Source organism: Alosa pseudoharengus, unplaced genomic scaffold (assembly GCF_046254945.1).
Source record: "Alosa pseudoharengus isolate Yale_2024_CS ecotype anadromous, Long Island Sound unplaced genomic scaffold, YU_APseudo_1.1 YU_APseudo_1.1_scf_10, whole genome shotgun sequence".
Lineage (NCBI taxonomy): Eukaryota > Metazoa > Chordata > Actinopteri > Clupeiformes > Clupeidae > Alosa > Alosa pseudoharengus.
This window is the reverse complement of record NW_027468565.1, coordinates 32,676,369-32,691,457: the sequence shown is the minus strand read 5'-3', so window position 1 is coordinate 32,691,457 and position 15,089 is coordinate 32,676,369. Positions and strand designations below refer to the sequence as shown.

The following is a 15,089-nucleotide window of genomic DNA, read 5'->3' as shown; positions in this document are numbered from 1 at the left end:
TTATGGAGAGGGAGAGGGAAGGGGGGGAGGAAAAAACACCCAGACAGCATTCGACAAATCACTTTTAACAAGAAAATAGCGCAGTACAATTCAAACAAATGGCAGTTTTCACTTAACCATACTTATATTAATAGAATAAAATGATCTCCACGGTGTCTGATCTGTTTGAAGAAATGCAGTCAGATGTAAGGCCTCCAAACGTACATATATGAATGATTTGCTGTCGGTACAAAAATGAAGTCTGCGATTGCTTTTCATTACATTATTTTCCTCAGTGTAATTCACCAAGACAAGGCGCTCTCCATAGTGCAAAACTGCTCCCTTTCAGGGGAATTTCAAATAAATAAAAAATACAACAAGTGAGAGCAGCAAGAGGCACCTGTTCCTCACTCTAACATTCCTCCTTGACCCAAAGTTCATATAAAGCAGATTTTCTGTTTTGTTTTTTTTTGTCTCGCCCCTAGATCTTTCTCCGCTTGGCTTTCAAGAGCGCTAGTTTCCGTTTGTTCTCTTCCTCCTCCAAACGCAGCTCCTCCTCGTCCTCCTTGATGCCCAGGCGTAAACTAAAATGGGGGAAATTGTGGGTGGGAGAGAAAAGAAAGATGCATTCAAGCTCACTGTGCTAGTAGCGTTAAAGTCCCTGTCCCACATCAACAAAACAAAAAACAGTTGACCACACGAGCGTACGGTGCAGCAATAAACAGGGGGGCTGGTAACATCATTTTAATTTTCTTTTCTTGGCGCTTTGGCGTCTGAGATCTTCCAGTTCACGTCGCTCCTCCTCTTCATCCTCCAGCACAGCCATCCTCAGGCTTTCACGCACACAGAGGGCGCACAGGTGGAAAACACAACACACAGACACACACAAAACAGACGTGATAGATGATAGAAGTGACTATGATGTGGAAGTGGATTCATAGACAAGCAACCTTTGTCTGCTGTCTTTTGACTAGTCTGCTGGACTGGATGCAGCAGCACTTACCTCCTGGCCTCCTCTTTCTGCTGATCTCTCCAACTGCTCTCCATAAACCGCAATGCATAGTCACTCTCCTCTTTGTATCTGCACAAATACATACGCATGAGAGGTCAAGGTCAAGCAAGGTCAACACCACTAGAGAAGAGGTATTTTAATGTTTGTTTTTTTTCCCTCAAGTGCATTACATTTGTATATGTGGCAGCTTATAACTACTTTGTTAAACTGTAACAACAATTCTAGCTTTGCTTACTTGTTCCGATCATAGCCAAAGATTTCCCTGATATGTTTTGAAATTTCATCTTGATCCTCTCCTCCATCGTCGATGAAGTCATCCATCTCTGGGTCCTCATCGTCCTCATCGTCATCAACATATCGCCGTTTGTAGGCAGACGTGATGGGTGGCAACATTGCACCTAGATAAGAGACAACCATTTCTGAATATACAGTACAACCAAACCAACCTTTTCAAACTATCAGATGGAATGGCCAAGTGGAATGCTCTTCTGGAAGAGTATGATCGTGACAGTCTGAACTTTCCACTCAGAATCATGGCCAATGCTGTAAACTCTCTATTGTGTTGCTGTTTTGACAGGACCACGGTGGGTGACAATGGCCATCTAAGCCATCATCACTGGCACCGATGACAACAAACACCAGGTTAGTATGGAAGCACAGGCATGAGGAGTCACTGACTTAGTGCTGGAGTTACAGGAAACGTACAAACTGCCATAATCAGATCAAACCTAGATCTCCACAAATTGGTGTTCAAAGAGGTACAGATGTTTTGAGTATAGACATTCTATGCTGTGTGAGAATGGATCATGCCAACTATGGTAACTGATGTACTGCAACCACATGATTGACTCAAAATTAAAGGAAGGAAGGTGGAACATTGTTTACTTTATGATACAAACAAATTTAAACATCAGTAATTAATACTCATGGTTATGTTATAACTGCAGCACTTACCAGGAGGCCTAGCAGGGGGCCCCTGACCATAAGGTCTTGCTGGTATTCCTTGTCTGGGTGGCATTCCTGGTCTAGAGGGTCCTCCGGGTCTAGGCAGCATTCCTGGTCTGGGAGCCATTCCAGGTTTTGGCACCATGTTCTTAGAGGAGATGGTCTCGGCCACCACAGTACACTTTGGTCGCCCAGGCCCTGAGGGCCCACCACCTCCCCCTGCCCTCCCAGGCACTCCTCCAGCAGCTGCAGGCCTAGGCCCTCCACCCCCAGGCCTCGCTTGTAAGCTACCCCCCGGCCTCGCTTGTACGCTACCCCCAGGCCTCCCTTGTACGCTACCCCCCGGCCTCCCTTGTACGCTACCCCCCGGCCTTGCTTGAACGCTACTCCCAGGCCTCCCTTGTAAGCTTCCCCCTGGTCTTTGCTGTGCTGCGCCTCCCAGTTTACCTGCGGCTCCACCAGACACCGGCCGCATTTGTCCGTTACTGCTCGGCCGGGGGGCACTGCCATGGCTGCCCCCCGGTCGCTGGTGCTCTGCCCTCCCGGAAGACGACCCTTTGTCCGAGCTGCCCTGGCCAGGTCGACTCTGGCCCGAGCTGCTGCGCTGTGCTCCTTGGCTGGCACCCGAGGGTCTGGTCCCAGAAGAACTTGGCTTACCTGAAGAAGGTGGGTGGTTCCCTTTCCTTGGGTTAAGGTCACTTGTGGAGCTGTTGGGTCTCTGGCTTGAGGAGGGCCTGGCGGCCGGCTGTTTGGCAGATACCTGCGAGCTGGCCTTTGCCTGCGCTCTGCTGCCACCTGAGGAACCTGAGGAGTTTAAGGTAGGTTTTGGTCGGTCCGACAGAGACGTCTTGGCTGAGCTGTGTGGCCGCTCTCCGGAGCCGTGGGGCTTTGGCTTCCTGCTGGACTCGCCGGAGGAGGATTTCTCCGGGAGACTCTTGTGTGGCTTGCTGCCTCCCCTGCTGTCTCTCTCAGGGACACTCTTCCTGTGAGTGCTCGAGTTGAGCTGTGCTTTGCTTTTGAGCTCGGACTTGGTGTCGCGCCCCTTCTCTTGTTGCCTCCGTTCCTTGATCCTGCGTTCGATCTCGAGCTCCCTCAGGTCCTCTGCGCTGCGCGGCCGCTCCTCACTCTTCTTTGGCACTGGTTTTATCTCAACCGGTTCGTGCTGCTTTTTCGCAGCAAGCTTCAGCAACTCGGCAAAGTTCATAGGCGGGGGTGCAGCCTTAGCTGGGCCCCCAGGTTTCTTAGTCACGGGTTTAGATACGGACTTGCTGGACAACTGGCTCTTTGCCGCTGGCCTCTCTGGAACCTGTTCCGGCTCAGATTCAGACTCCGTCTCTCCATACTCATAGTTATCTTCGTCATCTTCATACCCTTCACCCCTCTGGTTGTCATCCTCTCTGCCCTCTCCTTTGGACCTTCTCTTCTTTGGAACTTCCACTATGGGGACACCATTGTAACCATGGAAGTTATCCTTTGTGCGGGACGCCATCGCGCGAGCCTTTCTATCCGTTTTCAATTCCTCACGTTTCGCCTGAAGTACCTCTTTCTCCTTCTTCATCTTTTGTACTTTATGAACAGAAAAAAAAACATTACAGAACAATTAGAGAATAGTTATGCATGTTCTCAGATGCTAAGTAATATAATTAAATTATTGATAGAGTAAACAATGGTTATATGCAGTTACATTCCTATGTTTACCTTTCTTTTTCTGGTCAGCCTCCTGTTTCTTCAAGAAAGCCTGAACGGCTGCTGAATTGACGCCTTTAACTCTGGGATCCTTTTTCGGTGGGCCAGTTTGTAAACTGTATCTCTTCTGCGGACACATCACATATAAGAACATTGTCAACATTACTTGTTCTGAACATCAGGGAAGACTATGGATGAACCAATGAAATGAATTACAACATTACTATCCCCTATCTGGGGAACATTACTATCCCTACTATTGTGCTGGAAAATCAACACATGGTTTTAATGAATAAGTCTGTTTGTAAGTGAAAAATATCAATACACAAGACAGGCCACTGTAAATGGCCTCAGAGATATTCATATATTTTTTATTTGTAATCAGAGGCATAGGATAATCCAGCTAAATAAATACAGTTTAGTGAGTGACTGCAGTGGTGTGACATTTTAAATTACAACCCTGAATTGTAACGTGAACATTTATTATTCATCGCAACTTCATCCTAATCCCATGCATATCATTTGCAAGCTCACAGCATGATACGTATTTCTACATTTCCACCGTTACGTAGCTTAGTCAGTGGATGTTGCTGCCGTAGCGCTATAACTCATACAACATCTTTAAACATTTTAGCTTTCATGACAACACATCAAATTCAAAACTCAAGACCCACCGGAAGGCTACTGAGGCCCTGGTTTTGAGAAGCCATTGCCAGGACATTTTCAAAGTCCATGCTGCTACCCACCACCGATGACAACTGGTTATCTGATTAACGTTGCAAGCTAGCCAGTACACTAGCCCTCCCCCAAATGAATCCTCCGTGACGGCGCTTTCGTTGTTCACAAAACTGTTAAAATGAGTCCACTGTCGAGGTCGATGTGATAATGTGGTATAAACTAGCTACGTTACACTAGTAACGTTAGCTAGCTGTCTTTCAGCTATCGTTAGCAAAAAAAGACCAGGGGTTTCACCAGTCTGGTATGATAATCCACGTAAATAGGCTTCAATCGAATTTACACCGACTTCTATTCTCGTGAGACCATAAAGGTGGATATTCTGATAATCTAATGTTACAAACAATCAACTGCTAAATGTATATACATGGTATATAACGGCGAAAAAAAACTTAATTTGTCAGTCGTTAGCACAACAGCTGAGCTGGGGGTTGATTTAAACACGTCATCCGGTTCAGGCTCATGATGTCACGTCCGGGGGATGTATACACTTTCTAAGCAGACATCCAGCCTACCATAATTTTGATATTTTTTTAATTCTAGATAATCTTCTAAAACTATTGAATATCAAACACTGTAACATCAAAAACAAATGTATACACACAGAACTTGCATATGGGAGTATTTGTATCCCGTTGAAGATAGGCTATGGCCTATCATGTACAGTACACTTTTTACAATTTGATTGTAGGGTATTCGAGAGAAGATGGGTCTTCCGTGAGGTCAGTAGACAAACACTGGCCATCTGTGTTTTTGTTGCTCACTGATTATTAAGCCCCTCCTATAAATGGGCGTATCGAAGAGGTCAATCTCGCCCCCTTGACAGCTTTTGGGACTTTTGATTGGACAGATTCAATAACAGCATCCTATCAGTGTTTTTACAATAATCTCCTCCCACGATTACAGCTGCTGTGCCCCATCCCTCTTCATGATGGCCTGCCCCTAACAAGGGACACAAAAACAATTCGGGATACAAAGAACTGTGCACTGCGAGAAACTGGTACCCCTCAAAATACATCGTATTCTCGGCTGAATACTTACTGTACGTAACAGTAGCAGTAACAAGGTCTCTTTACAGCTGTAGAGATGGTCTCGCCTGTCACTGTGGTAAGCTCTTTTTACGTAAGGGTATCGTTGTCAAAAAACTTTAGGCTATGCCCAGCAGTCATTTCATATCTGAAGCAGCCTAGGTTAGTATTGATTTGATGAAGATATCCGCGCGTTTTGAAGGGATATAGGCTAGATGTTGCACAGACGACAAAGCTTTTAGCCTTATTAGATTTATGTATATCTATATATATCTATCTATATATATATATATATATATATATATATATATATATATATATATATATATATATATATATATATAAAAACTATGATTCATTATTTATTTGTGTTATGCTATGCTCTGTTGACCATATTCAAGATTCAGTAGTCTACCGTCAAAGCAGTCTGCAGCCTACCCGAGACTATCTGGGTAAACAGTGAACACGTGATAATTAGGAAGCATGTCTTTTTTCAGACTCACAATAGCCTAGACAATGTGCTTGCTTATGATAAGAAATAGGATGTTATTTTGGTCATTTTATTCCTGTGCCTAAATAAGATACCATGTGCTCTATCACCTATATAAGTTCAGTGGTTCTTGACCACCAGCCGATTATCTTATGCTACTGATGGAGTCGGTTTAAAGCTATTCCAGGCACTTTGTCTCATACGTCAGTGTTCCTTTTCAGTTTAAGCCTACGATAACATGGCATTCGATTTTAGATTTGTGAAACACTGTAATCAACAATACTCAATATTGTTCTAGAAACCACCGTGTCTCAGTTGTTTTCACGATGTGTTGGCTAAACTGAAAGGAAATGTCATCACATGAGGAGCGTTTTGTCTCTTTTTGTTTAGCTTTTGGCAACGCATGCGCGATGTGTGTGGTCCATGCGCCTTTGAAGTCCTATGGTCCACAATAGCCTAAATTAATAATTATTGCTTAAGCAGCAATCCGCAAGAATCCTTTCTCATTAACAACAAATACCGTTTTTGTGAACTTTAGAAAAGTGAAAGAAGTTATAGGCCTAAGTCTTATTAATTTGCCTACCCTGATTTCTTAAGCCGTAGCCTATGATCATGTCTTTGAACTCTTTTGTAAGCTCCACGGATGGACAGAATCCTTTTTTCCCCTTCTGAACAGCTGGCTTTTCAGCTTATCACACCATAAATGAGATTGTGTGTTTATTGTTGAATAATTACATGGTTATATTCAATTTCTTATTTCTCCCTAAGAATTAGGCCTGTAGTGACAGCTTGGGTAATTCATTTTTTAAATGTCTCTTTTTCACATAATGGTGCTGCCCACTTACCCTTGTCAGTTGTGATTAGCCCTGAGATGTAGGGAAATCTGATGTTGAATGTGTGACATTTGTAAGTGTTGAAAACCTTGGACATAATGTTCCAGAGCTGTTCTTAGGGGAGAAAAACAAGAAATAACAGCTTCACTTCTCTCCCACTGGGTTGAAAAGAACACATGACTATCAAGGAAAGGGATATCTAACACCTCCGGGAAATATTGCTCCGAGAGGGTTTGAATGAATGCACTAAAACCTGTGTCAGATCAGATTAGTTATACTTCAGATAGCCTTATCTGAAGACTTTTTTTTTTTCAGAATTGCAGGGGGGAAAAGAGAGATTATGCCTTGGGTCCAACATATGATGGAATGGTGTATTTTTTTAGTAGTGACACATTGAGATGTTTGGTGGTATTTTTTGATGGTGGTATTTTTTGAAAGACAGAGAAAGCCGGGCATGTAATGGTTAACTCATAACACTTAATGGACTTTTATTCTCGGCTAACTGATTGGCCGCACATTCTATCCTTATGCACCCAAAACAAACCTGCAGGCTGAGTTGTTCTATGTACTGAGCTTTTTAATGGCTGGAGTTAAAGAGCTGCTTGTGAGGGCTGTGCACGGGCTCCTCCGGGACCAGGGGCTGTCTCCACAGGATGGGCCCGTGTGCTGCTCCGCTCATCAGGGCCCCACATCCACATCTGGGCAGATGACCAGTTCAGTTCCAAAACACTTCCCTGCTGTGGAGAGGGCAGTGGCAGCTATACACGAAAACAGTCAAGAGCAAACCTGATCCCTCTCCTCTCTCTCTCTCATCTCACTCTTTCCCTCACTTTCTCTCTCTCTCCCTCACTCTCTCATTCTTTTTTCTCTTTCTTGCACGTCTTTATTGCCTCTGTAGATAGATAACTTGCATGTCGCTTCTGAACATGTCTCCACACTTGAAGCAAATTGTGGGTAGTACCCTGACTTAAATCACATGTCACTAAATGCCAGTGTTGAAGTTTAGTGTACTTAATCTGCAGCCATGTTTGAGGTCAGCCCAGTCTCTCCTAATGCCCATGCTGTGTAACTGCCAATGCCCTCCAGGCTCCATCACAGCAGCTGTGCAATGGAAGGCTCTGGATGCTGGACCAGGCATAGACTCAGTACACCTCCCTCCCTCCACACACACACACACACACTGGGTTGAAACTCCACAACTCCACTGGCTCATTTGTGATGAGTGAGAATATAGTGTAAAAAGCTTCCCTATGGAGTTCCAAAAAAATAGACTGTGTGTGTGTGTGTGTGTGGTGGGGGTGCGTCTGACGTCTGTGTGTGTGTGCCAGTAAGATGATCTGCTTTCATTTCATTTTTCACTTCCCTTGAGCTGAAAGACCTTTTTGACAGTTTCTAAAGAATTGAATGCACCTCAAGCATTAGCCATATAACTTCCTCATTAATAAAAGTACAGACCACCGTACCACTACTTTAAGTAGTATAAAAAGAGACTGCATTTTACATATAAAATACATGATAAAATACAACAATGCTTGTTGCAGGCCTTTTGACCCTGTTCTCCTACGTGGATCACATGCTAATTGCAGACTTAACTCCAAGTCACTTTGCCTTGGCTGTTTTTATTGTCTGACCTCACATACCCTCTCCTTTGCCACAGAAACTGCTTTGCACAACAGTATCACTTTCCGAGAGCAGCTCTCCTGGCTCTGGCCTGCAGGAGACACGTCCCATCTGCAGATGATTAAACTTTGTCAGACTAGAGCACACTGCCAGCCATTCAGATGTAGATCATTTTGAAAATGATTTATCTGGTGATGGGTACGCTGTCCAAATAATGGTCACTTGTAATGATTAAGTGTTTTTGCTTAATGGCTGAACTCTTTCTAGGTGAAGTCGGAGGGGCCGAAGCTAGTGCCCTTCTTCAAGGCCACCTGTGTGTACTTCGTGCTGTGGTTGCCCACCTCCAGTCCCTCCTGGTTCAGCGCTCTCATCAAGTGCCTGCCCATCTTCTGCCTGTGGGTCTTTCTGCTGGCGCACGGCATCAGCTTTTTAGGTGAACATTCCAGTGCCCGAAAGATCTTAGCTGGACTCATATTCTCTGCTCTGGGAGATGCCTTTTTAATCTGGCAGGAGCAGGGCTACTTCAGCCATGGTGAGCTTGTTCATTATCACTTACTGTATTTTGTGTCATGGAATCTATATTGGGTAGATAACAGCTTATCTATCTCATCTTATCTACTCTTAATTTCCAGTAATATTATGTGTTTATGTTTGGTCGTTGTATGAAATTTCACGGGTCTTTAATCTTGTGGAAAAACAGTACAATAATTGCTCATTATGATCTTGATAAAATAATTACAGCAAGAGTGTTCAAAGATATGACATAATCCTAATTCCCCACTGATCTTGTCTTCTCTGTTGGCCTTTTCTTCAGGGCTTCTGATGTTTGCCATCACCCACATCCTCTACTCCTCCGCATTCGGCATGGAACCCCTGAACGCAATGGCGGGCCTGGTGATCGGGGCCGTCTCGGCGGTCAGCTACGCGCTGCTCTACCCCTACCTGTCCGGGCCGTTTACCTACCTGGTGGCCGTGTACATCGCCCTGATCGGCTTCATGGGCTGGCGAGCCATCGCCGGCGTGCGGCTGCACAGCGACCTGTGGACGTGGACCAAGCTGTCGGCGTGCCTGGGCGCCATGCTCTTCATGGTGTCCGACCTGACCATCGCCGTCAACAAATTCTGCTTCCCCGTGCCGCACTCGCGCGCCATCATCATGGCCACCTACTACGCCGCGCAGATGCTCATTGCGCTCTCCGCCGTCGAGTGTCAGAATGCCGACATGGCCAGGAAAAAAGCGTGAGATGCCCTTCCGCCAACACTGCCCCAGTATCCAAGCTCCATCTGCCACCCACCTCACACCTGCCTGAGGGGGGGCAGCATACCTCCCTGCCTATTATCCATAGTCTTCTCTGATTTCTCTCTCTGAGGTCTTTGCATCTTGCTGCTCTCCTCAATGTCGCTTCAGCTGCTTTCATGTTTGTTGTGGGTCTGGGTAATCCCGTTGTAGCTGTTGGATGCATGACCAGGGCATTTGTGTACTTTAGGCCGCACTTTTAGTGTCTAAATGTATCCTGATTCAAATCTCCGAACCCCTCACGGTGCCCCTGTTACACCACGGTCAAATCAGCCCTCACTCTATAGTGGTTCAGGAATGGCACCTCGCCTATGGGCTCCCAGTGTTGACTGACTAACAGAGGGCAGGGTGAAAGCTTATGGATGGGAACCTTGCCCCTCTTACCCCACACACACAGACACACACACACACACACACACACACACACACACTCACTCATACATATGCGCACATACACAGAGACACACACGCACACACACACACACACACTCAAGTGGTAGCTATGTATCTGATGTGGTGTAGCATCCTCACGTTTCTCTAGGTCTCTCTCACTTCACACTTCTGCCTTCTCTTTGTGTCATGCCAGTTCTGTGTATCTCTGTCCTGTGTCTGCTGAGGCAGTTAACACAGGCGGTCATCACAGGCCAGGGAGGGAACATCTGCTACTGTCAGAGATCAGAGAGAGAAGGGAGAACAGCTCATCCAGTTAGGCTTGGTGGTGGTTTTATCCTGCCTGTAGTATTACAAGACATGATTAGAGATTTGAGAGTGCTAGTTATGTGTTGAATGAACGCACATATTTGAAATGCTGAAAGAAGGCACATTCTGTCTTCTTATGTCCCGTTCTGAAAGTTGCTCTGTCGTACTGTTTCCCCCACTGCTCCCAAGCTATCGCTAAAATGCTGGAGAATATTCCTAAATAGGCCATGTTGATAAGAAACAGTGTTACAGTGTTGCAGCTTTCACTTGCTCTGCCTTGGAATCCTGCCTTAACTCTGCCCCCCCCCCCCCCCCCCACCCCCAAAAAGGGAAAAAAGGATATTTACAAACATGTGCACAGCAAGGCCCACTCCCTCTGAGTGCAGACCATTCTTAGTTCTACCCTACAATGCCATGCAACCTTGGTATTAGCCACTACATCTTCCACTAAATGTATTTTTTTTTATCAATGTGCAAACCATGTTAAATGTATTTTATATTTACAGTACCAAATTGTTAAGAGACAAGAGATTGAGGTTTCTAATTGTCTGAGAGAGGATTGAGTGAAAAGCACGTACTGACCACTTCTGTGTTCCCTATGCTCCTGGCAGGTCAGAGTCAATTCAGGGGATTCCCCAGACTCCCCCGATGGGTGATTGCATAGTTACTTTGAACCGTGACATTAGTGAGCTGGGTAAATGTTTGTTTTTTGTTATTTTTTTGACCTTATATGCTCTGTGTGATTTCTATGCCCTTACAGTTTTCACTATACTTGTAGAGCCAGAACCAATATGCGTTGTGCCATAAGGTTATTTTTCTCAGACAGAAATACAAATGCTGGTGAACAGCATTACTACTACTAATGCTGGTTACAGTACTGTTATCACAGTACAAGTTTGCTGTCAGTTGAGTTAGAAGTCAGATCTTCAAGGAACCAATTCTTAATGAGGGAAGACTATCATTGTTTTTTTTTTCTTATTTCATTTCGTTGTATGTCTACGAATGCATTTACTGACAAATCCTCAGATCCTTTAGCTGTAGCATGTTGCATGCAGTGCAGTGTCACTGCTGTTTGCAACTTTTGTCTGTGAGCTCCGTAAAGGGTCATGATAAAAGAAAAGAGAACAAAGAAACAAAAGGGGGAATAACCAGCCTTGATGGAAAAAAAGGAACAGGCCTGTTGTGTGTCCAGCTGGAACCAGGCGTCAAATCTGTCAACAAAACAGGTGTACAGTGCACACAAACACACAAACACAGCCGCCAGCTACAGCAGCACTGCTGGCAAGAATGGGACGCTAACATGACTTGTGCACAGGCAGGGACAGCAGTGGACCAACAAACTGCTTTAACTGTCTCTTTGAAGATGACCCTTAGACCAACTCCTCTTTCTCTCTCTCTCTGTTCTGGATTGTCCCAGACTCTATGGAAAGCTGCGTCTCAATTGTGCTGAATGCACAGTTTCATAGTTCCCTTTTCCCCCCCCTCTTTTCCATCCATTCTCGGAGACATCAGCAAAAAATGCTTTTTTTATTTCTGCTGAGAAGTTCCACTGCATGCATGTCTGTCTGGCGCAAGTCTTGACGTCTTCTAAACGTGTCTGTCCAACAGTCCTCTTTATCCTTTCAAGTCAAAGCAGTCATCGGTTGTGTTTGCACTGGACATAATAAGCTCATCATTCTGTCTCCATTTTTAGAAGCCACATGCGGACTCTGAAAAAGAAAAATGAACTCCCCCCAAAGTCACCATGTTGTTACATTGTGCTCTGTGCTTATGGCATGTGTGGATCAAATTAGAAAGTAGAGCAAATTGTTGGTTTAGAGAGATGTGACATACAAGTATGGAGTCAGAAGTTCTGAAATAGCTTAAACATTAAGATGACCTTGTTAGGCACACATGATGCAGAAGTAGTTGTAGTTAAATGGGAAGAAGCTAATTACAGGTGAAATGTATGTTTAATTAGTAACTGTCAAACCCAATGTGGAACTAGTAATGTATTTTACGTCATGGTTTGTCTATAAAAGATAGCTGAAGTTTATATGGGATTATAGGAGGAAAAGGCTGACAATCTTTAGACATGACATCCAAAGCATTTTGAAAAATTCAAACATTTCTGAGCAGTGTGAAACTTCCAAAGGAATCAATACAATGCACAATAATCCCTTTGAGACCATGCTCCATCTGTTGAAATTTATGGAAATGTACTATGGTAGCTTATGGCTCTAAAGATAGACCATGCTTGCACAGATGGATTAGTGTTACAATATTTTATCTATGTCTTAAATGGGACAGAGCCAGTTTAAGGGATAATTTTCTTTTTTGTATTGATAACCAATTGAGTATTTGAGAGACCCTCTGTTCAGACCTTCAGCAAGACCACTTAAATATTTATTTAGTGCAATAGAAATGTGTAGTGTATAGCCAGTTAAGTGCACCTTGGCTTTAGGCATTGAATTATTTACAAAACGTAATGCCATCTTTCTTGTCTCTGTTTGCAGAAATTAAACCAAAACACAGCCCTTGTCCCTGAGGGCTAGACAAGGGGCTACCGTTTTACTGTTAGCCTTTTGTGTTGTAAGACAAGGTCCAGGCAGATGCACACTGCGCAGGTGCACGACGCCAGGAAAGGGGTCTGCAGTGTGTGTGGGGGGGGGGGGTGATGATGCAGGGAAGCAAGATCTACTGTCAGGTCCCCCGTCTGTCACAGCTGTCACCTGTTCACTGGAGGGAGTCACTGATCAGTTTACCTGCCCCCTCGCTCTCAGCGCCCGGCTCCTGTTCTCTTCTGTGCACTTACACAAAGGGGCCCCTGGAGGATGAGGAGAGTGCTCCACTGTAAAGATGAGCGCTTTGTGTGTGTGTGTGTGTGTGAGTGAGTGTGTGTGTGTGTGTGTGGGAGTGTGTTAGATGGGGCTGAAACATGAAACCCAGGGCCCAGATAACTGACAGCTCTCTGTTTCCTGGCCCACACGCTGCACTTTGTGCTGTGTTTTTTTTTCTCTCTTTTTCCGAACCACTTCCTTTTGTGTGTGTGTGTACATGCTCATGATGCTGCCTATTCTATAGGGACGATGCACATGGAGCTTGCGAGTGAAAACAGTAGTCGTAGCATTTCCAGTTGAAAGTAGTGCTGCTTACTGTTTGCTTGACTGCTAGACAAGGCTTGGTAGTTGAAAGCAATGCAAAATGGTCTCTGGTGACTGAGTCGTGTATTCAGTTGTTTCACTTTGTGTTTTTTTTTCCGCTGTCAGTCGAATTCACTTCACCATCCACGGTCTCTTTGATGAAATGCTGTGTGCTGTGCGTCAAACTGACAGCAGCCTACTAAATGGTGTAATATCATGGAGACATTGAATATTGATAATCATTTTATCAGTACATCATGTGACATTATGCGACTCAAATGCAATCACTTTATATCTGTATAAGGTGCATCTCTAACAGATACAGATAATACTGGTGTTCAAGAAAAGTGTTCAAGATAAGATAATGCTGATATGTATTTTTATGTTTGCCCTACACTAGATGTTTTTTTAAAGAAAAATGGCAAAAATCTGATTGATTGTTTCCTCCCACACTTTTAGTATCAACATGTCAAATGACGTGTTACACTTATTGGAGGTACATTTAGATACATACAAAAAATCATTACATAATTTTCTTAAAACATTTTGTCAGGAAATTAGTTTTCAACTGTAGATGTTTCTGAGTTGTTGCAGTCTGTTCATTGTTATGACTTATTGTTATTGACATCCTATTATGTCCATGTTTTCATCATGTAGACTTGAAGGATCATATTGTCCCTCTCCTGTAGTGAAACTATGCTATGAATGTGATTAAATTGGGATGAGAAATAAATGCAAGTACAATGCAATCTGAAAATGTCTCCCTTCTGTGTGGTCATTTTGTTCCTTTTTGAATTTCCCCTTATGAGACCACTAAGGCAGAGACTTTCTAATGAAAATACACAGCACTACAAAAATCCTCCTTAGAAATGCATGGGGTTAGTTCGGACCACCAATATGGCAGTTGAACACATACCCTGCCGCAGCCAAAAGTCGACATAGTACATCTTGCACATCATGTGATGTGTTGTGAATTGTACCAATCATGTGTTGTGATCTCGCCGCTAGAGCGAGGTTGGTGTTGTGAAGCTCGATAAGTGGCCTTGCCTTCATTTAACTGATGGGCAAAGTACAAAGTCACTTAATGAACAAAGTGTTTGATGCATGAACTAAAGCTATCGCGTGGTGTGTGAACTAAAGCTATTGTGTAGTATGGGAGCCGCTTAGGCTCTTAGTCTTCGTACATAGTGTTCAGTGTCCCGCCGGCAGGACGGTTACCCCCCTCCCCAACCTCCCCCCAACATATATAGCATAGAAATGTTATACACCATTTGAAAGCTTTGACTCTTGCAGTGTAGCTGCAGCACAATAAGTAGATGCAACATATTGGGTAGGCCCTACTGAAATATTCACAAGAATCCATAGAAATTGAATCTTCATGTTGTATTATCCAATATTAGTTGTACAGATGTAGTCTATCTCAGTGGTTCTTAACTGGTGGGTCGGGACCCAAAAGTGGGTCGCGGAACCATTCTGGGTGGGTCGCGGAGCTTGTGGAAAAAGAAGAAATCGCCCATTTCAAATAGACTTAAATTGAGATGAAATGGTGCAGAATCCACAGTGTGCGATGTTCACAATTGCTGGAGTGAAAATGCCTCATAATAAAGTACACCTGTCAAAGACAGACTTGTCAAGTACTTTAAG

At 44.2% G+C, this 15,089-nt stretch overlaps 2 protein-coding genes across 2 annotated transcripts; one reads left to right on the top strand and one right to left on the bottom strand.

Annotated features, from left to right (window-relative positions):
* Positions 1 to 49: 49 nt before the first annotated feature.
* On the bottom strand, positions 50 to 4,989 carry spty2d1 (SPT2 chromatin protein domain containing 1). The gene is made up of 6 exons (XM_076270371.1): positions 4,297 to 4,989; positions 3,635 to 3,749; positions 1,946 to 3,502; positions 1,227 to 1,389; positions 983 to 1,060; positions 50 to 563 (listed from the first exon to the last, which is right to left on the bottom strand). Exons 1-6 carry the CDS (start codon positions 4,354 to 4,356, stop codon positions 461 to 463), a joined length of 2,076 nt encoding a protein of 691 aa, XP_076126486.1. The 5' UTR covers positions 4,357 to 4,989; the 3' UTR covers positions 50 to 460.
* A 332-nt stretch (positions 4,990 to 5,321) lies between these two features.
* On the top strand, positions 5,322 to 14,202 carry tmem86a (transmembrane protein 86A). The gene is made up of 3 exons (XM_076270360.1): positions 5,322 to 5,464; positions 8,596 to 8,860; positions 9,143 to 14,202. Exons 1-3 carry the CDS (start codon positions 5,444 to 5,446, stop codon positions 9,568 to 9,570), a joined length of 714 nt encoding a protein of 237 aa, XP_076126475.1. The 5' UTR covers positions 5,322 to 5,443; the 3' UTR covers positions 9,571 to 14,202.
* Positions 14,203 to 15,089: the final 887 nt, after the last annotated feature.

Coding starts and splice junctions, on each gene's coding strand:
- spty2d1 (XM_076270371.1), bottom strand. CDS start 4,356: ATGGACTTTGAAAATGTCCTGGCAATGGCTTCTCAAAACCAGGGCCTC. Junction 3,503..3,634: donor GGCTGACCAGAAAAAGAAAG/GTAAACATAGGA, acceptor CTGTTCATAAAG/TACAAAAGATGAAGAAGGAG. Junction 1,061..1,226: donor TTTGGCTATGATCGGAACAA/GTAAGCAAAGCT, acceptor GTATTTGTGCAG/ATACAAAGAGGAGAGTGACT.
- tmem86a (XM_076270360.1), top strand. CDS start 5,444: ATGGTCTCGCCTGTCACTGTG. Junction 5,465..8,595: donor TGGTCTCGCCTGTCACTGTG/GTAAGCTCTTTT, acceptor AACTCTTTCTAG/GTGAAGTCGGAGGGGCCGAA. Junction 8,861..9,142: donor GCAGGGCTACTTCAGCCATG/GTGAGCTTGTTC, acceptor CCTTTTCTTCAG/GGCTTCTGATGTTTGCCATC.